Source organism: Bos grunniens, chromosome 3 (genome assembly GCF_055505025.1).
Source record: "Bos grunniens cultivar Pamir isolate PY7600 chromosome 3, Bosgru_T2T1.0, whole genome shotgun sequence".
NCBI lineage: Eukaryota > Metazoa > Chordata > Mammalia > Artiodactyla > Bovidae > Bos > Bos grunniens.
The window spans coordinates 21,289,376-21,313,494 of record NC_141167.1 but is presented as its reverse complement, the minus strand read 5'-3'; the positions used below and the strand labels follow the sequence as shown (position 1 = coordinate 21,313,494).

At 49.6% G+C, this 24,119-nt stretch overlaps 1 protein-coding gene across 17 annotated transcripts in view; it reads right to left on the bottom strand.

The window, feature by feature from the left end:
* Window positions 1–24,119, bottom strand: part of MAST2 (microtubule associated serine/threonine kinase 2) — a 207,083-nt gene that overhangs the window by 5,108 nt on the left and 177,856 nt on the right. For 14 of the 17 annotated variants that reach the window (XM_086386186.1, XM_086386194.1, XM_086386187.1 and 11 more), the window contains 14 exons: window positions 21,971–22,125; window positions 20,015–20,090; window positions 14,065–14,274; window positions 9,778–9,879; window positions 7,362–7,494; window positions 6,509–6,570; window positions 6,170–6,255; window positions 5,523–5,731; window positions 4,375–4,513; window positions 2,365–2,497; window positions 1,413–1,578; window positions 739–840; window positions 396–518; window positions 115–224 (listed from right to left, as the gene is read on the bottom strand). In XM_086386186.1, coding sequence (XP_086242312.1) covers window positions 115–224; window positions 396–518; window positions 739–840; window positions 1,413–1,578; window positions 2,365–2,497; window positions 4,375–4,513; window positions 5,523–5,731; window positions 6,170–6,255; window positions 6,509–6,570; window positions 7,362–7,494; window positions 9,778–9,879; window positions 14,065–14,274; window positions 20,015–20,090; window positions 21,971–22,125 — 1,806 coding nt within the window. Of the gene's footprint in view, window positions 1–114; window positions 225–395; window positions 519–738; window positions 841–1,412; window positions 1,579–2,364; window positions 2,498–3,961; window positions 4,514–5,522; window positions 5,732–6,169; window positions 6,256–6,508; window positions 6,571–7,361; window positions 7,495–9,777; window positions 9,880–14,064; window positions 14,275–20,014; window positions 20,091–21,970; window positions 22,126–24,119 lie in introns of those variants that run through there. The other 3 variants (XM_086386318.1, XM_086386327.1, XM_086386308.1) reach the window with 2 other exon arrangements.

Sequence of the window (24,119 nt, the reverse complement as noted above, 5' to 3'; positions counted from 1 at the left end):
TCTCCCCTCTTTCCCTGGAGACAGCGCCAGCCCCTGCCCCCTTAGGTGGCCCCAGCACATCCCTCAACAGGTCTGCTCCTCCCAGTTCTCCAGCTGGGGCTGCACCGGTCGCACCTTGCTGAACCTTGGAGAACAGGACGAGAACTGGCGAATCTCAAGGCAGCCATCCTCACTCACTTCCTCCTCGTCCTCCGAGTCCACGTGGTGGTATCGCTCTGAGCGGGCTGGGACACACACAGCAGTGCCTTTCAGAGGCCCTGGTGCTGGCCTCCTTCAACCCTATCAGACCTCGGGAGGGCCTGGGGAAGTGACTCCCAATACCAAGCTCAGGGCACACAAGTGTCTCTGGGCACAGGTAGGATTCCCACTCCTCCCTGTCCCACCAGTGGCCTTACTGTCAAAGTAGCTGGTATCATCCTCTGACTCCAGCTGAGGAATAAATTCAGCCTTCTGGCGAAGAAGTCCTGTCCAGTCCAGACCAGTGAAGAATGGGTGCTGCTTCACCTCATAGGCACTGCCTGTGGACAGGGATGGTTTGGGCGGGTGGAGTCCAGGTCGCACATCCAGTGAGAACCTAGTTCCCGAGAGGCTGGGCTTGGAGGCCTCAGCTCCAACATCTTCCTCTTCCGCCCACAGGGAGCACGGCAGTCAGGAACCAGGGGCACTGCCTACACCTGAAGCCTGAACCTCCCAGTTACATGGACAGCCCCACTCCTCCCTTACTGGGGCCTGGCCCACCTGTGCCCAGTCTCTCCAATGGGTTCTGGTGGAGCAGTTTTGAGGTGAGATCTTGGGCGTCCGGCGGCAGTGCATCGTCCCCCTCAGGCCACACAATCTCATCTGAAGAGTCATCGGGGTGACAAGGGAAGGAGTGGGTTAGAGAAGGTCTTAGAAGTCGTGGGCAGAGTGGGGAGCTAGAGAAGAGGGTCCTAGGATAGGATATACCATGGGGAGGTATAAAGGGCCCAGCCCAGAGCCCTGAAAGCCTTTCCTGGGACCCACTTCCTTCAAGCTGCACAAGCTCCCCTCTCTCTGGGGGAATCTCCCACATCCTCGACCACAGCTGGTTCTTTGATCCAGAGTATCCACTGGAAAGCAGTGGCATCCTCTGTTCTAATCTCCAGCTCACCCTGCCTTTATACTCCTGACACAGATACACTCACTCACACACACACACACAGAACTCACACTCACGGCACAGGTACACCCATGCACGTATGCAGGATCACAAACACGATCAGAACAAGTGCTAGGTGACACACACGGTGTGCACGTGCACATCTGAAGCAAGCACACCAAACACACACAGAAGAATTCAGAGCAAGAACTTGTAAGCCTCACAGATGCTTGTGAAAATCGTATCTGTGGATCTGGATTCTGTCCCCGCAGTGGGCTGGGGTGATGGTACCTACCACTGATCACTTGCCCAAAGAGCTCCTCCGGAGTGTCTCCAAAGAAAGGGACGCAGCCCACCAGGAACTCGTACAGGATGATGCCCATAGCCCACCAGTCCACTGGCTTCCCGTAGCCCTGCCTCAGGATCACCTCAGGTGCAATGTACTCCGGGGTCCCGCATACCTGGGCACAGAGAAGTTGGGGGGCTCAGCATCCTGAGATAGTCACCTGGCATGGTGGCTTGATGGGTGGGGGTGCTTCCGCTTCTTGAGCAGAAAGTCTCTGAATGAAGACTCATCACACTCTGGTTAATGAGCAGGAGTGACAGGAGCCCCAGGGTACCAGAGCTGGCGCTATCGGTGGGGCGAGTTTACGTATTTCCTAATTAACTATCCTAATTAATTAGTTAATTATAATAATTAACTATTATATCCTAATTAACTATTAACTAGTTCTATCCCTCTTGGCATGAGGTGCCCACAACTGACCTCTGCCCTCCAGCCTCCCAAAGAACAGATCCTATGGCCACGTGACTACTACAGCGACTTGTGGACAGTCACAACCCGAAATGTCAAATCAGGAAACGCTCAGAGGCTACTCTTTGGATGCAGCCCAGTGGAAACTTGGAGCTGTGTTCTCAGGACACAGGCGCTGGGAGAGCTCTGCCCTTCACTGAGGCCAGGAGGCTCAGGACCGACCTAGTGTCAGCTCTGAGAGTGTCAACGGTCCTGAGACCGATCTTCTCCCAAGCCCCAGGAGGAAGATGATTTTGGATTTTCTACCCATTTGATTCTCATGGGCCACCCTATTTCCAAAGGTGCTCCCTCTCTTAATACCTCCTTGGAACCACAAGGAGGAAAAGACAGGCGCTCTCAGTCTTAACACTGAGCTGCAGGGGAAGCATGCGGCTCCCCATTCTTACTCTGAGGCCTGGAATTCAACCCCCAAGCTCTCAACCATCCTTCTTACCTGCTTGTCCAGGAACTCCCGTGCATCCTTTTCAATGTGGCCCTCGTACAAGTTTGTGGTCAGACTCATAAGGCCAATTTTGGAAAGGCCAAAATCAGTGAGCTTGATGTGACCCATGGATGTAATCAGCAGGCTGGGAAACCAGAGAAACAAATGTCTGGAGTTATCTCCTGGTCTTCCAAAAGTGCTGACTTTAGCATACTCCCCCTTTCCCCACTCAGACAGGGGAACAGGCAGCTGTGAGAGAACAAGCAGCTCTGGCAGTGTGAAAACTGCACTCGGCATGAGCAACTAACCCGCCTTTTGCCCAGCCCCCCGCCCCCCAAGTCACCTTTGTTTACTGTCCTCGACTGTGCTCTACACTGAGGGCAAGTATCAGCCGGCTGAGGAACAAGCTTTCCTCCGCAAGCGGTCAGCCCTGTCCTAAGGCTCCAGCCATCTCCAGCCCCCTCTTCTGACCTGGGGGGCTCACAACACCCCAAATCAGGGAGAAGGGGAAAGGGGCACAATGACCTCATCCCAAATCTATAGCTGGACTGGGGGCTCTAAGATCTCACAGGGAACTGTCTTCCCCTTCACACACACTGCCTGAGCCATTTCACTTAGTGCCAAAGGCTTCGGCCCTGTACTCCCTAGTATCTCCGGCCCCGACTCCTTTTATGAGCTCCACACCTACTCGCTGCCAGAAGCCCTGTGGGCACCCTGAACTCAACCTGTCCAAACAAGCTCATGCCTCCGAATGGGTCCTCTTCTCAGTGAAAAGCAGTGTTTCTCTTACCTACTGAGCTCTGTGATAAGTGCTTTAATGATTGTTTATAAAAATATTCTGGCTCATGAAAGGTTTTACAGAGGAATAACACAACCAAAGCAGGTATTATCCCCAAGAGGAGGAACACGAAGCTCAAAGAGGTTTAATTCACTGACCTGAGCTCATAGGGTTAACGAGCTCTATGAATGCAGTCTGTCTAACGTCAAAGCTGCTTTCCATGACAGAGACTTATCACCCCAGCCTCAAGACAGAACTGTGGAAGATGTCCCAGCCTGCTCTCTCACCCCAGCCTTACCATTTCCTTCCCACTTCCCCATCCCTCTCTTCTCCCGCCCGACTCTGCTCCAGGGGCCTGGTCTACTGCTGTGGTCTCACCACCTCTTTCCATGGGCAGTGATCTTCCTAAACCTAAATCAAAGTCTGAGTGCGTCTCCCCGTGGTTAACAGACCCTTCAGAGACTCTCTGTGTGTATTCTGCGCTTAGTCGCTCAGTTGTGTCTGACTCTTTGCAACCCCATGGACTATAGCCCGCCAGGCTCCTCTGTCCATGGGGATTTTCCAGGCAAGAATATCGGAGTGGGTTGCCATGTCCTCCTTCAGGGGCTCTTCCCAACCCAGGGATTGAACCCAGGTCTCCCGCAATACAGGTGGATTCTTTGCTGTCTGAGCCACCAAGGAAGCCCTGGGTCAGAGATTCTCTAGGACCCTTTAAAACTCAACCCAAACTAAATAAAAGGTCCCCTGATGGTCCAATCCCTGCCCCTCAGTCACGACTGAAACTAACAATCTCAGCTTCAGCCATACTGCACTATTTGTAGTTCCTCACACCTGTGTGTGTCTTTGTATATCCTGCTCCTCAGCATGACAGTCGCCCACACTGGACTTAAGCTCTATAGACCAGAGACGAGAATACAGTGCTTGGCAAAGAGCACATGTCAGTAAATGCCAGGCCACTTGCTCTGCCATCTACTAGATGTGTGGATTCTTTTGCTTCTGCTTGGGTTCTTGAGTAGAGCTCCTCAGTGATTCTTTGATGTCACCAAAGCTTTACAATGCCCCTGCTGGACCTTGCTGTCAATGTTCTTTGCATCTGGGGAGAGTCAGGGGTTAGAGTACCAAGCCTGGGTGCACACCCACATGACTAGCCATTTGGGATAGATTCAAACATGCTGTGTCTGCCTTCATTTATCTTGAGATCCAAGTGGGAGACCCTAAACAAGGGACTCGAAGAGTGGGCATACTTGTCAGGCTTGAGGTCACGGTGCACGATGCCGTAATTGTGTAAGTACTCCAGGGCTAGCACAGTTTCTGCAAAGTACAGGCGCACCATGTCCACAGGCAGGGCCCCGATGTTCTTCAGCAGCGTGGCACAGTCTCCTCCTGCAACAAGCCCAGGCCACCATGAAGCAGGGAGCCAGTGCCCTGCTCCAGATGGTCTCAGAGGCCCCAGAGGAGATGGCCTCACCAAACTCCCTGGCGCTAGAGACGGTGATTCTAGCACCCCTGCTGCTGGTGTGGGTGGGAGACAGACTGTAGACTGGAGCAGGAGCAAGAGGAGTCGGCCGGGGGCGGTCAAGGCCGCTGTTCAGGCCAAAGAAGGAAGGAACCCAGGCCTCTATGCCTGTAAGTTGACTTGTTGGGACAGGACTAAGTTATTTTTGGGTGGGAATCCTGTTTATTGTAAACACGTCTGGCTGATATTTCAGCATATGTTATTTCCTTCCCATTGGCTGTCCTTTAGTTTTGAGTAAAGTAACATTGTAAACTCCCAGCACATACCCAAGGAATTAAAAGGGGAGTGTTGTTCCCAACTTCAAGACTTAGGCATATTTGGAAGCTGTGCACAGCCCTGATGAAAGGAGAGGGAAGGCCACCGGAGAAGCTGTGCTCCACCATGCTCTTCTGCGCCACCCTGAGCATGCTGTATGCTCTTTAAGGGGTGCCCTCTAAAGCCATCTGTCAGGGTGGCAGCCTGCCTTTCTCCCAAGGGCCCAGATGCAATCCTCCCAGTGACTGACCCTGGGCGTGGGTGGCTCTGCTGCCTCCTCAGCCCTGTGTGGTGCCAGCAGGCTATGGGCCGTGCAGGCTTTGGGCATAGGTTTTACAGCTGAGGGACATATACATCCCGTCCCAGAATGCCTCTTTCTGTGCCTGACATGGGCAGCCTCATGGCAGCTCCAGCTCCAGAAGCCTCTTCCTGGGAGAGGCACGGCACCTGGTGCCTGCCGTGGCCAAATGGTCTCTACGATCCTAAAGCAGAAACCAGGGCCAAGGACAGGTGGGGAAGCTGGGCCCTGAAACACCACAGCCACACAAAGCTGCTGGGCCCTGATCAGGGCTGTCTCTGACTGTGCCTTGGCCCCTAGGGCAGGCCACCTGTCCCCCGTACCTTCCACATACTCCATCACCATGCACAGGTGGCGCTTGGTTTCAAAGGAGCAGAACATGCTGACCACAAAGGGGTTCTCAGCAAAAGTCAGGATGTCCCGCTCCACGAAGGCCTGCTGGATCTGGTTCCGCAGGATCAGGTTCTGCTTGTTGATCTTCTTCATGGCAAAGCGCTGCCGGGTGGACTTGTGCCGCACCAGGAACACCGCCCTGGAAGCAAAGCCCGTCTGTTCCGCACGGCCCTTGGCCATGCCCTCCGCCACTGCCAGCCTGGGGGTCAAACTGACTCCTCTCACACCTTATTGGTGTATGGAACAGCGGGGCAGGTGGTGCTCGACAGTGAGAAGGACACGAGGGCCTGCCCTGGGAGCTCGTCAAGTTCCTGAGGACACAGCTCAACCCCTCCTCAGAGCTCATAAGAGGAGGAGTGCCCCCAAGGGAAGAGGGGCTCCTGCCCAGGAAAGGCACTACGCTCAGCTGTCAAAGGGAACTGCACTATCGTCTCTCCAGGAGGCTTCAGGGAGGGAGAAGGGCCATCCCGAGGGACAGTCCTGCTGCCCAGAGGACCAGGTACCACTTACTTCCAGAAAGAAGAGCCCACGGGCCAACTGAGCTCTAGTCCCGGCCATACCCGACCCCTGACTTTACCCATAGGCGCCATTGCTGATGAGCTTAATGGTTTCGAAGTCCTCCTCAGAGGGTGTCTTTTTCGATGTCAGAGATGCCCCACGGCCCTGGAAGACAAGGGAAAAGGCAAGGGGCAGGCATGCTCGTCAGAGTGTGCATACCTGAGGAGGCTGTGCCCCAGTGTCTGCCCTGCTCAGCCCTGCCGGAGCCTCCCCACTCCTCCCGGAGCTGAACAGCCCTCAGACCGTGCAGCAACCACCCTCTCCACTGGCCCTCTGCAGACAGTCTCTGAGAGAACCCACAGCCCGCGCTTCACAGGGCCCAGGGCCCAGGGTTGAGGCAAGAGCTCAGAGTCTTTACCTCGACTGAATCATCTGTCTCCGGAGTATCAGGACTGTCATAGCTGCTCAACTGGGCCATTTCTAGAAACAAAGCAAGGACACAAGACAAAAGTGTGCGCGGCAACCTCAGGCCTCTCGGCCGCCCGCTCACGCCAGAGGACAGACGCATGCAGGGGAGCCATAAATGCTTCCTGCACGGGTCTGGGAGGCGGTCTTGCGGCTCTGGCTTTAGTGGAGTCACAGCTTTTGGACTTGTTTGCCAAATAACACTGCCACTCGTATCTAAGTCCAGTGCCATTCAAAAGGCCTGGAAAATTCTATAAAGCTTCCCTCAAACTCGGGACAATAGCTGAAAACAGGCCTGAAGCTGGTAGCCGGCCCCCGTCCTGCTGCCAAGACTCTGCTCTGCTGGATGAGGCCGGGAAGCAGGAAAGGCAGGGGCGGGGCGACTAGAGACAAGGGACTCAGACGCCCACCTTCACGAGGGGCTCAGCATGAAGCCCGGAGTCGGGACCACCCCAAAGACACAAGGGGACCTGTAAGGTGGCTGCAGGAGAGGCAAGCATGCAGACGAGGTGACCGTTTCTGAAAATGTGATTGTGGTCCTTGTGTTGACCTCCTTTGACCTTTAGGATCTAAATCCAACCCAGGTGTGCCCAAGACAGCCCCGCTTGGGTGTCAGAAGGCAGATGTGGACTATCTCGAAGGAGTGGCTCTTTTATGACACAGAACACAGGGTTTTCCTGCAGCCCTCGGGCCTCTGAGGCTGTGTTGTGTCCCTGTCCAGCTAACCCTCTTCTCCCAGTGGTTTCCCTGCTGTTAGAGCGTGTAGGCTGTGGGGCCTCTTTGCAGCCACGAGGCTGCATGCTCACCCTCTAGGGGATCCCGTGTGAGGCCCAGTTGGCTAACGATGTAGCGGGGAATGTCACATTTAATCCCTTGTCCCTCTTTGGCGTGGCCCTCAGCTGCTTCTAACAGGTGGTAGAACTCTTCAGGGTCAAACTCCTGTACCGGGGAGAGAGGTAGTCAGTGGTGAGACCTACAGGCGAAGGCTGCTGGCCTTTATGGTTTTAAGGCATTTACCCAGAGCAGGAGGAATAGGAAGACTCCCTCTTTGTGATGGACACCCCTACCCCAGAATCCCCAGAAACATCATGAGTCAGGGACCAATGGGGACAAAGCTATCTTAAAGGTCACCTCCAGATTGAACATCCTACACATCTGCTGTCTTCTACAGCAAGACGACTCAGAGCTTTCAGTTTCAAGAGAGCTCTGCCTATCTGCCTGGTCCAAAGCCTTGTGCCAGCCAGACACAGCACTGTCGGTGTCTCCCCATACCTAGTGCACGGGGGCAGTCCTGGCCACCTTCAGTCACACTTCACAGCCCTGGTGGTACACACCCATGCTGTCAGGCATCTACTGAGCAACCCCTGTGTCCTGGGGTCTAGAGAGCCATATGGACACAGCACAGAAGTCTTTGTCTGCCCAGAGCACAGAATAATGAGGGCCTCACTGACTGAGTGCCTACTAAGTGTCACACTCAGCACTAAGCCCTGATGATACCTCTATGATCTTGGGGAGGAAGTCAAGTCTCACAGAGATGCATGGATTTGACCATGGCCACAGAGGTAGGGAGAAAGACAAAACCACTGCACAAGACCAGACTGAACTGCCAGCCCCTGTTTAACCACAGACTTCATGTTGTTGGCAGGAGCGGCCCTCTGGTCACAACCCCAGCCTCCACTGCTTTTCTTTACCTCTGGTCTCAGGGGTTTAGAAAACACCACCACCACCTATTTGGGTAAAATCTAAGCCAGACTGGGAAATTCTATTACCTGCTTCTTCCTCCGTCCCTGTCTAGTCAGAATGCCTACTTCATAAACTCCCCTCCACTCCTCTCCTTATCTGGTCTCTACCACCGTCCTAGTTCATGGCGCGCCTCTCTCACATGAACTGTGTTAAGAGCCTCTGCCCCACTGTCCCTGGCTCTGCCTTCTCCCCCAGTTCATTATCCATGTTGTGCCCATAGGTATCTTTCTCAGGAGTAAATCTCATGGAGTATTACTCAGAAATAAAAAGGAACCAATCACTGCTGCATGCAATAATATGTATGAATTGCTACAAAATTATGCTGAGTTAAAGAAGTCAGAACACACTGCATGATTTAATTTATATGAAACTGTATAAAAGGCAAACTTAACCATAGTGAAAGAGCAGATAGGTGGCTGTCTGGAGTGGGAGGTGAGGTGGGGAGGGGAAAGGGGCTGACTGCAAAGGGGCACAAGGGAATTTTCTGAGGTGAGAGAAATATCTTCCATCTCAACTGTGGCAGTGACTAGACAGGTGTAGATTTGCTAAAACTCACTGAACTGTATAACCAAATAGGATATATTTTATTGTATGTAAATCATACCTTTACAAAGTTAGTTATAAAAAGTAAATCTGACCACATCACATTCTTACCTAAACTTCCTGATGGCTCCCAGTGGCCTTATGGATAAACACAAACTCCTGAACCAAGAACCCGCACCCTTCATGGTCCTGTCATGAAGGACATGAAGGATCCACCTCCCAAGTTTTTCCCTCACCAGCTCTTCAGACACACCCACACTCCATCAAATGTCCTTTCTGACAGCTCTCTCCTGGTAAACTCACAGTTATCCTTCAAGTCACTGACAAAGCTTCACATTCCCCAGGGGGCCTTCACTCAACATTCATTCCTGTCCATCCTGAGAAGCACGTCCTTCCTCATGTTCCCACTGCACCTTGGATTTTCCCCCTTCACAACACTTCGCCAATATCATAACTATTACTTGCACATCTTCAGGCTTCATACCTAAGGCATTCAAGATGAATTCTAACCCTGCTGCAGAGGAGGCATTATGGGATCAGGACTCTGCTTTATTTATACCTGTATCTCCAGTGTCTAGAATGAAGGAGGCATTCAGTAAAGTGTCACTGAATGATCAAATGAAGGGTGGACTCAACTTGTGCAAACAAAACTGGCCTGTGCTTCTCAGCCCTGGGGCCCCCACTAACCTGGGCCTGCTCAGTGTGGGGTGGGCAGATGAAACCTCTCCCCACCACTCTCCTCAGAGGTGTCCATGTTTCCTCAGGGACTCATTTGGTCCCCCAGTGCTTGCACATCATATTTAAATAAGGACTTCAGCAGCAGAAATGGCAGCGGGTGCCCCCACAGTTCTGCTGTTAGCAGAATACTTCCTCTGCAGTCCCTGTTCCCACCCCTCCAGCCACCACCACCCCCCAACCTTCCCAGAGCCCACTCACCAGGCATTCCAGGAGACGAGCTGGGCGGGCAATGACAATCATCAGCTTTTTCACCAGCTGCATCACAAAAGCCACTTCTGAACTCTCTGAGCGCTCATGAGCCTGTAGAGAAGACAAAGGTAGCTTGAGCGATCTGCCGGCCCAGCGTGGCGGAGCGAAGCAGGACCGGCCTGAACAGAGCCGACTCTGGGGAGAAGCGCTTTGTAGTACAGAGAGTTCTGCAAAGCAGAGACCTTAGAGGAGGTCAGTGGGCCATGAGCAGGAGCCACGTGAGCTGGTGAACACTGCATGACACAGGAATGTCACACGGACACACCGCTTTACCTGCTTCTCCATCCAGCAGGCTTCACTTACCTACCAGACCCCAGCTCAAGAGGCAGCTCTCAATGGAGCCTTCACTGATGCTTTCCACCACAGACAGACCGTAAGGAATAGAAAGACCTCAAAGCAGGAGAGTGATGCGAGCAGCAGGGACTTCAGAGAGACGGCTCTGGCTGTAGTGGGGATGGTGCATGAAAGAGGGCAAGTCTAAAAGGAGGAAAACCCACCAGCAGGCTATGGCAATAGTGAAGATGAAAAAGGCATAAATCAAGGAAGTAAGAATGCAGGGAAATGGACAGACTGGGCCATCTGAGAGCAGCCCTGAGGGGTGCGTGAGGCAGGAATAGATGGTAACTGCAGCTCCAGTTTTAGGGAAATTTCAGTGAACCCCTAAATGAAACAGATAATATAAAGAGATATGCAGTTTAGGTAAGGATAGGTAGTAGTAGTTAGTAGTAGTTAAATTGCTAAGTCGTGACTCTTGCAATCCCATGGACTGTAGCCTACCAGGCTCCTCTGTCCATGGGATTCTCCAGGCAGGAATACCAGAGTGGATTGCCATTTCCTTCTCCAGAGGATCTTCCTGACCCAGGGATCAAACTCAGGTCTCCTGCATTGTAGGCAGATTCTTTACCAACTGAGCTACAAGGGAAGCCCCAAGGATAGGTAGAGAACATATTCCCTTTAGCTTTAAAGACAAAGCAGGTAGGTGGAAAAGAGTTCTGTTTTGGACCTGGAGAGTCTGAGGTACTACACTAGCTACTTCCTGAGGTATTTGCTCAGCCCAGGAGAGCTTCTTTTTTTCTGGAAACTGTTCTGACTTCTAGAATCTGTGTTGTGTGGCTGCACTTTCCCTCCCACTTCCAACAGCTGACCAGAGGGGATATAGGTGCTGAAAGGTGGATGGAACGACAACGGTTAATATCAGGGTGACAGAACTGTATAATCTGCTTCTGGGGAAAAGGATGAGCATGCCTACCAAAGAGAGAACAGAGTGGACTGGAGGAAGATGAACACTTCCTGGGCTTTCCACAGGTTCTCATTTCTAGCTCTGGTCCGTTCCGAAAGCCTGGTTGCATTGCTGTCTTCAATTCTCTAAGACCTGCCCTTTCAGTCTTTATATAATAAACTGTTCTGAGGTGGCTCTACTACTTGCAATGAAGAATACCAGCCAATGTGAGAAGGAAAGTGAAGGATCTGAAACTCAGGAGAATGCAGGTGGGCAGGGACCCTTAGTGAATGGATGACAACTGAAGACATGGGAGCTGTCAGGACTGATCAGAGTGAAGAAGGAGAATGGGAGTATGGATGCTCAGGAGGGTGTCCCTAGGAACACCAGAATTTAAGAGAAGTTGTGAAGGGGCAGCAAGACAGGAGAGAACACTTTCACGACAACCAGGGGGAGGGGAGATCAAGGAGAGGTTTTTTCACTGTGCAAACTCCCGCAGAGAGGCAAACGAAGATGAGGGCTGAGAGAGGTCACAGGATTTGGCAACTGGTCAGTTAGTTCTTTGGGGACTTTTGCCTGAAACAGTTTTAGTGGAATATGGGAAGGGAAAGTGGAAGGCAGGATGCTGAATAGTGAATAGCTTGCAAGGAAAGAAATATAGCAAATGAAGACCATTTAAAAACAAAAACAAAAAAAACCTGGTTATTAAATGAGAAGAGAGGCTGGGCACTTGATGAAATTGCGTTCGTTCTTTTAAGGTGCAGCCCAAATATCAACTGTGTGAAGGCTCATCTAAGACCCCTGCTCCATCACACACACACACACACGAAGAACAAGAAGTAATGGCTCCCTTTTCTACGCTCCCCAAGCTGTTTGCTCATAGCACATGGTACTAGCATGTTGTCTTATAATTAACTGTCTCTACAGCTATGCTGCTGGGCCGTGTGAATACACAGCCTGTGTCCTTCTTTTTCCCTCACATACTAAGCCTAGCATAGGTGCCTCTTGTATAGCAGATGTCAATGCTTGCTAAGTGTTTGAAAGTGTAAGATCTTAGGCTCTGGAATGAATAACCTCGGTTTGGGTTCCAACTCTGTTACACAAGAAACAAGTTACCTTGGGCTCACTTGGCCCCTTTAAGTTTTGGTTTTCTCATCTGTTTATTTAGAGAATAATAATAGCACCTTCCATACAGTGCTGTTGTGAAGTTAAATTAGCGCCGTGACTAGCATATTCATCTACCAAGGTTTCCCCGCAGGCATCTTTCATTCTAGTCATGTCAAACTACTTTACCTGTAATGTCCAGAATGTACCAAGTTCCTCCACACCTCTGAGAGGTTGTTTGTACTCCTTCCTAAGTCCAGTGAACTCCTACCTCCTCACGAAGATCCAACTTTTCCTGAACTCTCCACACAGAGTCAGCATATCCTCCTCTGTGCTCAGAATTCATCTCTAGCTAGTGCTCATCAATCACACTTACTACAATAAACAAAAGTGAGGTAATTCATAGAGCACTCGGTGTGATGGCTGGCACACAGGACACTTCAATAACTAACAGCTGTCATTTTTACTGCAATTCTTATTGATGGGTCTGTACACCCCAGTCAAAGGCAAATTCCTTGAGCCAGACCCGCACTGAACTTCTTTTCTGCATTCCTAGGGCCTAGCAAACGACAGAACGTATGACTGCACTGGCTCCGTGTCTAGTATTCTTCCTACTTCCAAGGGCAATGAGGAAAATGCCTGTAGTTTCTGGGCAGGGCTCTGACTTTAGCATTTCAGAAGATTAATCTTAGATGTACAAGCAACCTTGGAAGTCTGGTTGATTTACCTGATATCTCAGTCCCAGATTCCTATCTATTGTTACAGAACTGTTAGAAAATTATTCTTGAACAGAAACAAAGAGCTGCCAGTGATGTTTCATGGGACTTTAGCTTTTTTAAACTCGTATTTCTGCAATGTCTGAATGCAAGGATTACTTTTAAAATCAGAAAGACAATTTTATAGAAGGAAGAACTTCTTCATCTATTAAAATTAAAACCTTTCTCCAAGTAACTCTTGTCCACTGGGCTTGTCTACCTTTTAGGGGACAGAAAAGCTATGCATCTATTACATATGAGAAGACTTCCAGTATCTGACAGCAATGATCATGATCCTTTCTCTAGGTTCAACTTTTTCCTAAATTAAAAAAAACAAAAAACTTCTGGCTCCTAACTTCTGGACTAACACACTGGAGTCCATTTGATTATCAGCCTTGGCTCTCAGCTCAGTTGGTGAGAAGGCACAGGTCTGGAGGTAACTGGGTCTGGACTGGGAAACATTCCAGTGACATGAAGAGCCCAGCCCCAGGCAGACAGCACATCTCCTCTCCCCTAAATTGTGCTAATGGTGTGATGTGAACAGCTGTGGTCTGCGGAGAAGCACCCATCACCCAAGTGGAGAGGTGGAGAGGAAGCCAACCGCGGAGCATGAAGTAGCGACCCAGAGACTTCTCACGCTCAGGAGCACCAGGTCTCTAAACCATCTGTCCCCACTAGAGAACTTCTCACTATGTACAGGGAGCATCAGTGAACAGATAAACCCACAGAGCAGTCTTCAGGACTGCTTTATCTTGGCTGAGAAGAAGCGGTTTCAAGGCTCTGCTTACACCAGTGTGTCTACCAAACGAGAGCCCACAGCAGCCACTGGGGCCTCTTTCTGGCTTTGGGTTACAAGTCTCCGAGGCAAATACTTATGAACACTACCAGTGTTGGAACCTTGGGCAGGGTGACTAGAATTAGAAAAGGAGAAGACTCATAGCACTGGGTTCTGATACTAAACAGGCTTCTCTCAGAAATGCAGGGGACTGAGGAGGAACCAAGGTCCAGCAGCAGCAGCAGGACACGTAAGGTGGGCCCCGCACATCAGCAAGAGGTGGCCCGCAGGCTGGGAGCACCATGACCAGTGTAATCCTGGCTCAGCACTAACAACCACTGCCACGTGCAGCGCTCACCAGAGTCCCGCACAAGGACACTCACATCTTGCAGAAGCTTCTCTAAATTCTCTTGAAGTTCGTAGAAGTAGTGTGAGGTAATGAGGCCACTCCGGGATTTGTCCAGGCAGTCTCGGGCCATCTCTATCACCTGATGATGAATAAAGCTCAAGGCTCCGTCAGCCAAGGGCAACACGCTGTCTGGGGTGTGGGAGGGGATGAGCTCGGCCAGACGCTCTTCCATTTCTGCGGTGGCCTGCAAATCAAAAAGGTCAAGTGACTTTCTCCTCCCGCGCCAGGTCGCCTGGAGCTAAGCCGGAAGGGCCTGGTCACAGCCTGAGGACAGGCTCTGTGACCCTGCTCTCCGGATGCTGCACTTGGGGAACCTGACGACTGGACACGTGAAAGGCCGCCTTCAAGTCAAGTCAAGGCCCTCTCCCATCTGGCCTCGTCCACCTCTTCACTCCTTAAAGGGCATGCTCTCTTGCTCTAAGGACACTGCGGTTCTGTTGTTTCCCTCCTCATTATGCTGTCTCATGCCTCCGTCCATTTATGCTGTTGCCTGCGTGTGGCTTTTTCACCTGCCAAGCCTGCCTGGCAAACTCCTACGACTCCTAATCTCAGCTCAAGCATCATTCTCCTCTGGGAAGTCTTTGATTCCTCCAGGCAAACTAGGGCTTCTTTTCCTCTGTGCTTCTACTGGACCCCTCAACTATACAAACTTGGTGTGTGGACACTGCTGGTTTCTAAATCTGTCTCCAAACTGGGAACTTCTTCAAGCCAGAGGGAGTCTGATTATCTCAGGATGCTCTTACTTCACCTTAAGACCCAAGTGAGCTAAGCAGATCTTCAGAGAGTATTTACTCAAGTTGTGAACCTACCGGCTCATGGACCCGGATCCCCAGCAGACAGGCATGGGGTTTGGCTCAGAAGCCTCTTGGGGATCTAACTGCACATTAATGTCAAAAGAACACACGTGAGCTAACAAGTTCCTGCCTATCTGGGCCTTGGCTTTCTTTTCTTTGCCCACCAGGTGGCAATTTCTGATTTTCAGTGTGTTTAGGTGGATATTTCTGTATGTGCGTGTATGTATACACACATTTTTGGTTTATGCATATATAGACACACATATATATACGGTGGTGGGAGGGGAGAGGAGGAATCAACATATTTTCTCTATCATCACTTCATCCTGCATGAATGACTTGGGGACATACAAACATGGAGTGCTAGAATAACACAACACCTAATACATGAGGAGGAGGAAACACGGGATGCATTTCCAAACACTATCAGATCAGTCGCTCAGTCATGTCCGACTCTTTGCGACCCCATGAATCGCAGCACGCCAGGCCTCCCTGTCCATCACCAACTCCCGGAGTTCACTGAGACTCACATCCATCGAGTCAGTGATGCCATCCAGCCATCTCATCCTCTGTCATCCCCTTCTCCTCCTGCCCCCAATCCCTCCCAGCACCAGGGTCTTTTCCAATGAGTCAACTCTTCGCATGAGGTGGCCAAAGTACTGGAGTTTCAGCTTTAGTATCATTCCTTCCAAAGAAATCCCAGGGCTGATCTCCTTCAGAATGGACTGGTTGGATCTCCTTGCAGTCCAAGGGACTCTCAAGAGTCTTCTCAAAAAGCATCAATTCTTCGGCGCTCAGCTTTCATCACAGTCCAACTGTCACATCCATACATGACCACAGGAAAAACCATAGCCTTGACTAGACGAAACTTTGTTGGCAAAGTAATGTCTCTACTTTTGAATATGCTATCTAGGTTGGTCATAACTTTCCTTCCAAGGAGTAAGCATCTTTTAATTTCATGGCTGCAGTCACCATCTGTAGTGATTTTGGAGCCCAGAAAAATAACGTCTGACACTGTTTCCACTGTTTCCCCATCTATTTCCCATGAAGTGGTGGGACCGGATGCCATGATCTTCATTTTCTGAATGCTGAGCTTTAAGCCAACTTTTTCACTCTCCACTTTCACTTTCATCAAGAGGCTTTTCAGTTCCTCTTCACTTTCTGCCATAAGGGTGGTGTCATCTGCATATCTGAGGTTATTGATATTTCTCCTGGCAGTCTTGATTCCAGCTTGTGCTTCATCCAGCCTAACATTTCTCATGATGTACTCTGCATATAAGTTAAATAAGCAGGGTGGCAATATACAGCCTTGATGTACTCCTTTCCCAATTTGGAACCAGTCTGTTGTTCCATGTCCAGTTCTAACTGTTGCTTCCTGACCTGCATACTAAAAATTTCTCAAGAGGCAGATCAGGTGGTTTGGTATTCCCATCTCTTTCAGAATTTTCCACAGTTTATTGTGATCCACACAGTCAAAGGCTTTGGCATAGTCAAGAAAGCAGAAATAGATGTTTTTCTGCAACTCTCTTGCTTTTTCCATGATACAGTGGATGTTGGCAATTTGATCTCTGGTTCCTCTGCCTTTTCTAAAACCAGCTTGAACATCAGGAAGTTCACGGTTCACATATTGCTGAAGCCTGGCTTGGAGAATTTTGAGCATTACTTTACTAGCGTGTGAGATGAGTGCAATTGTGCGGTAGTTTGAACATTCTTTGGCATTGCCTTTCTTTGGGATGGGAATGAAAACACCTTTTCCAGTCCTGTGGCCACTGCTGAGTTTTCCACATTTGCTGGCATATTGAGTGCAGCACTTTCACAGCATCATCTTTTAGGATTTGAAATAGCTCAACTGGAATTCCATCACCTCCACTAGCTTTGTTTGTAGTGATGCTTTCTGAGGCCCACTTGACTTCACATTCCAGGATGTCTGGCTCTAGGTCAGTGATCACACCATCGTGATTATCTGAGTCGTGAAGATCTTTTTTGTACAGTTCTTCTGTGTATTCTTGCCACCTCTTCTTAATATCTTCTGCTTCTGTTAGGTCCATACCATTTCCGTCCTTTATCGAGCTCATCTTTGCATGAAATGTTCCTTTGGTATCTCTGATTTTTTTGAAGAGATCCCTAGTCTTTTCCATTCTGTTGTTTTCCTCTATTTCTTTGCATTGATCGCTGAAGAAGGCTTTCTTATCTCTTCTTGCTATTCTTTGGAACTCTGCATTCAGATGTTTATATCTTTCCTTTTCTCCTTTGCTTTTCACTTCTCTTCTTTTCACAGCTATTTGTAAGGCCTCCCCAGACAGCCATTTTGCTTTTTTGCATTTCTTTTCTATGGGGATGGTCTTGATCCCTGCCTCCTGTACAATGTCATGAACCTCATTCCATAGTTCATCAGGCACTCTATCTCTCAGATCTAGGCCCTTAAATCTATTTCTCACTTCCACTGTATAATCATAAGGGATTTGATTTAGGTCATACCTGAATGGTCTAGTGGTTTTCCCCGCTTTCTTCAATTTCAGTCTGAATTTGGCAATAAGGAGTTCATGGTCTGAGCCACAGTCAGCTCCTGGTCTTGTTTTTGCTGACTGTATAGAGCTTCTCCATCTTTGGCTGCAAAGAATATAATCAATCTGATTTCGGTGTTGACCATCTGGTGATGTCCATGTACAGAGTCTTCTCTTGTGTTGTTGGAAGAGGGTGTTTGTTATGACCGGTGCATTTTCTTGGCAAAACTCTATCAGTCTTTGCCCTGCTTCATTCTGTATTCCAAGGCCAAATTTGCCTGTTACTCCAGGTGTTTCTTGACTTCCTACTTTTGCATTCCAGTCCCCTATAATGAAAAGGACATCTTTTTTGGGTGTTAGTTCTAAAAGGTCTTGTAGGTCTTCATAGAACCGTTCAACTTCAGCTTCTTCAGCATTACTGGTTGGGGCATAGACTTGGATTACTGTGATATTGAATGGTTTGCCTTGGAAACGAACAGAGATCATTCTGTCGTTTTTGAGATTGCATCCAAGTACTGCATTTTGGACTCTTTTGTTGACCATGATGGCCACTCCATTTCTTCTGAGGGATTCCTGCCCACAGTAGTAGATATAATGGTCATCTGAGTTAAACTCACCCATTCCAGTCCATTTCAGTTCGCTGATTCCTAGAATGTCGAGATTCACTCTTGCCATCTCTTGTTTGACCACTTCCAATTTGCCTTGATTCATGGACCTGACATTCCAGGTTCCTATACAATATTGCTCTTTACAGCATCGGACCTTGCTTCTATCACCAGTCACATCCACAGCCGGGTATTGTTTTTGCTTTGGCTCCATCCCTTCATTCTTTCTGGATTCCACTGATCTCCAGTAACATATTGGGCACCTATTGACCTGGGGAGTTTCTCTTTCAGTATTCTATCATTTTGCCTTTTCATACTGTTCATGGGGTTCTCAAGGCAAGAATACTGAAGTGGTTTGCCATTCCCTTCTCCAGTGGACCACATTCTGTCAGATCTCTCCACCATGACCCGCCCGTCTTGGGTTGCCCCATGGGCATGGCTTAGTTTCATTGAGTTAGACAAGGCTGTGGTCTTAGTGTGATTAGATTGACTAGTTTTCTGTGAGTATGGTTTCAGTGTGTTTGCCCTCGGATGCCCTCTTGCAACACCTACTGTCTTACTTGGGTTTCTCTTACCTTGGGCTTGGGGTATCTCTTCATGGCTGCTCCAGCAAAGCGCAGCCATTGCTCCTTACCTTGGACGAGGGGTATCTCCTCACCACCACCCTTCCTGACCTTCCACGTGGGATAGCTCCTCTAGGCCCAAACACTATGCATACCCCTAATTTTTTTAAATAAAGAACCAAGCACAACAGAATGATTTCCACACTGTCACTCTGCCTCTCTGTTTTGCTCTCGTTCTCCAGTGCCCACTCAAAGGCTAGAAAGTGCAGACCACAGAGCAGCAGAGAAATAACAGCTAACACTTGTGAGTGCTTGCTGTGTCCTGGGCACAGTTAGAAAAGTTTAATGTTCATTCATCTTCACAAGCTCCCTATGAGATTCTCTTCTTATCCCAAATTACGGATGAGGCAAATGAAGTTCAGAGAAGTCAATCATCTGCCCAGGGTCATGAGACTAACACACAGTAGAAGCAGACTTGAGCCCAGTCGGGCTGCTCCCAGAACCTACTCTTCCTCAAGCTCCGCTTCCCCGTGAAGAAGGAAAGCAAGAGGACGGCACAGCTTTCCCTCAGCCTGCCCCGTGTGCCCGGAGACTCCCCAAGGCTAGAGAAAGGACATGCTGGAGGAGCAGGAAACCACACATTGCCAACCCTGATACAGAAGAACAGGCAGAGCCGGGGGTCTGGATGGAGGATGAACAAAGAGGCCTGAAGACCTCATGCTTGCTGCTGTCATGAAGAGGGGTCCACCTGGCCCTGGTTCCCTCCCTCCAGAGCTGGTTTGTTCTGCAGGGGCAAGGCCTATCATTAGACAGCCACATCACAGGGTTTAGGCATGTGGTCTTCAAAAGGAAAGGCAAATGCAAAACAAGGTTCTCTTTCCACATACGAGGAGGTTCACCATCAAACTGCAGCTCTGAAGACCTCTTCCCAACTATCTCAGGACAGTAACCCGCCTCCCTCCTTGGCATTTCCCCACTTGAAAACACAAGTCCAATTGTGAATAGCAACTCTGAGCTCTGTCTCCCACCCTACTGCTCCCTCTGGCCAATTTCCTGGCAGGGGAAATTTAGAAATCTGCCTTAAATGAAGGTGCTCTCAGAGGGCAAATCTCCTTCTTGGGGATCCCAACTCATGGATCCTCATGGGCAGGTTAGAACCAAGATCTCTGCTCTTTCCTTCCCCATTAACATATGGTAGGATACGGCTTTGACATTTCCCTTTAGACACCCCTTTTCTGTGGGGAGTGGGGAAACAGAGGCTTGCAAGCACAGTTCCCAGACTTCCAGGCCCTCTGTCCCTCCTCTTCTCTGGCAGTCTGGCAGGCCCCATGTTGTGCCCTCCTATTCTGGCTGCCTCCAGAGACAGGGTGCTACCTCCCACCTCTGGTCTTTGCAGTGGGGCTGGCTGGAAGCGACATCCTCAGGGATATTACCGTTTCCTTTAATCTGGATCCTTACCTTGGGGAATCTTTCCTTGTATACATGATTCATCATTATTATTTCATTGTCAAAGGAAACTGGTGACCGTCCAGGACTAATTAAGAAAGAAACAAGTGTGTTACATTAGTGCCAGGGAACCAGTGAGGAGAAAGATGCCCATCCCCAGAGCCCGTGCCTGCCCACTGTCTGCAGCAGCCATACACTCCCACCTTCAGAAGTGCTGAGTTCCAGAGCCTCCTTATTCCTGGAGCTGCCAGTACACTTTCTTCACCTCAAAATGGTGTCACTTGGAGCTAGACTACCTTCCTGTAAGAGGCCTGGCCTTCACAAAGACCTCTGCCAGGGCCTGAAAAGGCCTAGACAGCAGGAGACCACTCTTGAAGCCACAAGAGGTTCTTCTAGGATCCCCACCCCCATAACAGGACTGTCTGCGTCCTCCTTGCTTTGGCCAGTGGGGTTGGGCACACCCCCAGCATGTTCCAGGAATCAAATTCAATCAAACCACCAACCATCAAAACAACTAGAGGAAGACAGTCTATACCTGTATCTTTTCCAAACAAGCTGCAGCCAGTGGGGCTGACCTAGCTCTACCTCGGGGGTGAATGAGGCCAGTCCCGCCAGTCTGTTGAGGACCTGGGCCATCTAAATCTCCCACTTTGGCCCACATGTGGTTATATCCTCGTAAAGGATTTCAAAGTCTGAGCCACGCAACTGAATGGCTACTTGGGTCCTGCCCAGTTTGATGCCCCTGACCTGTGATCCCAGTTGAGTCCAGAGCTGCTCTTTCCTGCCTTTCCTCCCTGCAGTGGCCCTGGTCCGTCTGCTGCACTAATGCACATTACCAAGCATTTTAAGAGTAATCCTCAGGGATTCCCAGAGGTACTGCCGTCCTCTCACTCTCAGATGTTCTAACAGGTGCCCCTGTTTCTGTGTGGACTGTGAAGAGCACCAAGACTCGGGCGTTCCCCTGTGGACTGGGCTCCATGCTCCCTCGTCTGAATGTCTGACCCTGTGCACTGCAGTCCCAGTCATTACTGTCATCAACCTAAACTTGAACCAGTCTTTGTGGTCTGGCTCAGCTCCCTCCCTGACACTTACAGTGCCAGCATTACCCGAGGGGACTCTTCCTGGGAGGCATTACTCCTTGGCCCCCACCCTCAACATGTTGGCCACTTTAGTATTTCTCAGGGGCCCTGGAAAGCTGAGCTCCATCTCTGAAAGCCCTGCTCATTGCAGTTTCCACCTTCTTCTTGAACTTGGAATTTTGGCACAGATTTACCACCTAATGCCAAAGAGAAGAGCTGACTGAATCCATGGAATACACAGAGAAATCAGGGGTTAAGGACTGCTTAGTTTGATGAGCCCTAGTGATTCAGGGAGATGAGACTGATTGAGATGGCCATTTAGTTCTTCTTTTGCGATGGGCTTCTCCCTGAGTCAGCCACAAGTGTCCTCAGAAGCAACGTTTTCAGTTGGCCGAGTTATATATTCTGGGCCACTGGGTTCTTAGCCAGGTAACCATCAGGAGGGATGATACCATTATTCTCCCATAACTGAAAAGAGTCCACAGTACATTTTTACTGCCAACTACTTTTAAAGGGAAGAAGAGGGACCCCCTGAGAGCATCGTTAGGCACCTCTCGGTGGCAGCGGGTGGTGGGGTGAGCTGAACCGTACCCGAAGCCAAAGGGCTTGAGCCTCCCTGGGCTTGACTCATTTGAGCTGTGCCCATGTGCTAGGCCAGGGGTTGGCAAATTATGGCCCACAGACCAAATCTGGCCAGCTGCCTGCTTTTATAAATAAAGTTCACATAATGTCTGTGGATGAGTCCACACAACAGCAGAGTAAGTAGCTGCCAGAGGTGGTATGGCCTACAAACTGTGAACTATTTACTGTCTTGCCCTTTATGGAGCAAATGTGCCAACTCCTAGGCTCTGAGGACAAGCTGAGCTCCAGGTGGGAGAGGGCCCCTCACCTGAGGCTGCGGGAGCGGGGCCGCAGGGCGGGGGACTGCCGCCCCTCCTCATCAGGCACACTGTCTGTGCTGAAATGCTTCGTCAAGAAGTGCAGCTCATCGGCCGTGGGCTGGAAAGGCAACTGGTGCAGCTTCTCCTGAGAGGAGCACGACGACTAGAGGGGACATTAAAAAAAAAAAAAGCATTAGAGAGAAGTGTGAGGCAGGCCAGGAGCGGAGGTGGGCTGAGAATGGTGAGGGGCCCCCAGTCAGTGTAAACATGAAGTCAGCCCACAGCGGCAGGCTTCCTCTCCACAGGGCACGATCCTGTCCATCTCTACCCCTCAGGGCTCTCAGTCCTGAGGAAGCCGAGATACTCTCCTCTTTCCTGAGTTTTGCAGGGGGTCAGACCCAGACATTCATGGGTGTGAGAGTTCCCCGACTTCCTAGGGGCCCTCTTTAGGTGGCAAAAAGCAGATTCTTCTGCAAGGACCCCTTACTTTCATGAGGCTTTTGGCTAGTTGGAATGGCAAGTAATTAATAAGCCATGCTTCCTGGCTTCTTTGGCAATGTCCTAGGAATGCTCGACCTACAAACGACATCCTGTAAGTTCTCCTTCCTACAACACCTTGGAGAGCCCTAGGGGTGCTCGGCAATGCTTCCTTCAGGTTGTTAACCAGAGGGCAACTGGCTTTGCTGAGGCTGTGACCACTTCACCCAGGCTCTAGGGATACCAATAGGCAAGAAAATTCAGCAGGGAAGAAAATTATTTTCAGATCTGCAACTCAAATATTAGACTTGACCTGAAAATAGGTAAGAGTTCTAAACATGGTCTGATGACTGAGATTAAAGCTAAGCCCACTGGAGTCACAGGAGACAATGAGAGGGAGTGAGCTGTGCTATCAGAGGCAGCCCACAGTGCAGCCATTGCTGTGGCAGCCCTGGTCGTGAATCCCCCCTTACCCGATCAGACCAGCTACAACAGCAGCCAATCTAACACTCTTGGCTCAGTTCTGCTCACCAACTGATGAAGAATCTGAAGTTAAATGTCTAAATCCATTTACACTCAAAGCTGCAGCACCACACTGAGAGAACTCTGAGGCCACATGTAAGCCTTAATACCAAGTGAGAAACCAGAATTCTTTTGACTAACAGTACACACTTCTCTCATGGAATGCTATAATAAATGAAGTTGTAAACAGCTGGTGGGAGGTTTTCACAGGGCTCTGTCTTGGTCACGTTTTTTATAAATGGTTTGGACAGAAACTGTAAAAAATTATCCTCACTCAACTGCAACTAACATGAAGCAAAGTTGGTATTTTAAGGTATTTCAGTAAAATAAGCTGAAGCAATGGGTTGGGTCAATTAAAATTTTTTGAACAGGAATATATATACATAATAAATACATGACACTTACCTTGGATCTAAAAAAATCATGGTTGAGTAAAGGATTATGGGAAGGGATATTTACTAGGGAAAGATCTGAAACTAACAGCTGCAGAAGGACCAGTGAGATCCTTGGATTAACTTAAGAGTAATATTTAGGACTCTCCTGCAGGTCCAATGGTTAAGACTCTGCACTTCCACTGCAGAAGGCATGGGTTGGATCCCTGGTCAGGGAACTAAGATCCCACAGGCTGTGAGGTGCAGCAAAAAAAAAAAAAAAAGAGTAACTCCTTTTCCTGCTTTGGATTTATGAATATAGACAAATTGATCTGAGAAGACCTAAAGAATGGTGGAATACAAGGGAAATGGGTCATCCAGTCTGTGGCTTGCAAAGCCTGAAATATGGCCCTTTACAGAAAGTGTTTGCCAATGCGTCATCCTGCCTTCAATTAAAAGTTGCTCAGTGAGGAAGTCTCATTTTAGCATCACTTGTGCACAGCAGCAATAGGACATCTGTTGTGTTTTAGGCTAAAATCTTCTCTAAGAAGTTTTAGAAGTTTTTGAAAGGAAAAGTGAAAAAGTTGGAGGATACATGTCCTTTGGGACATGGGAGGGGTTACCTGCTCTTGACTGCAGTTCTGGAAATAAAATAGGGGAGCAAGGGAACTGTGCTTAGGAGTCCCTGTGCCCAGCCTCATGGGCAAAGAAAAAGTCCATTCTCAAGTCCCCCTCGGACTCCACTAGGAATAACTGATGCTCAGAGACAAGCTGGTTAATTCTTTCC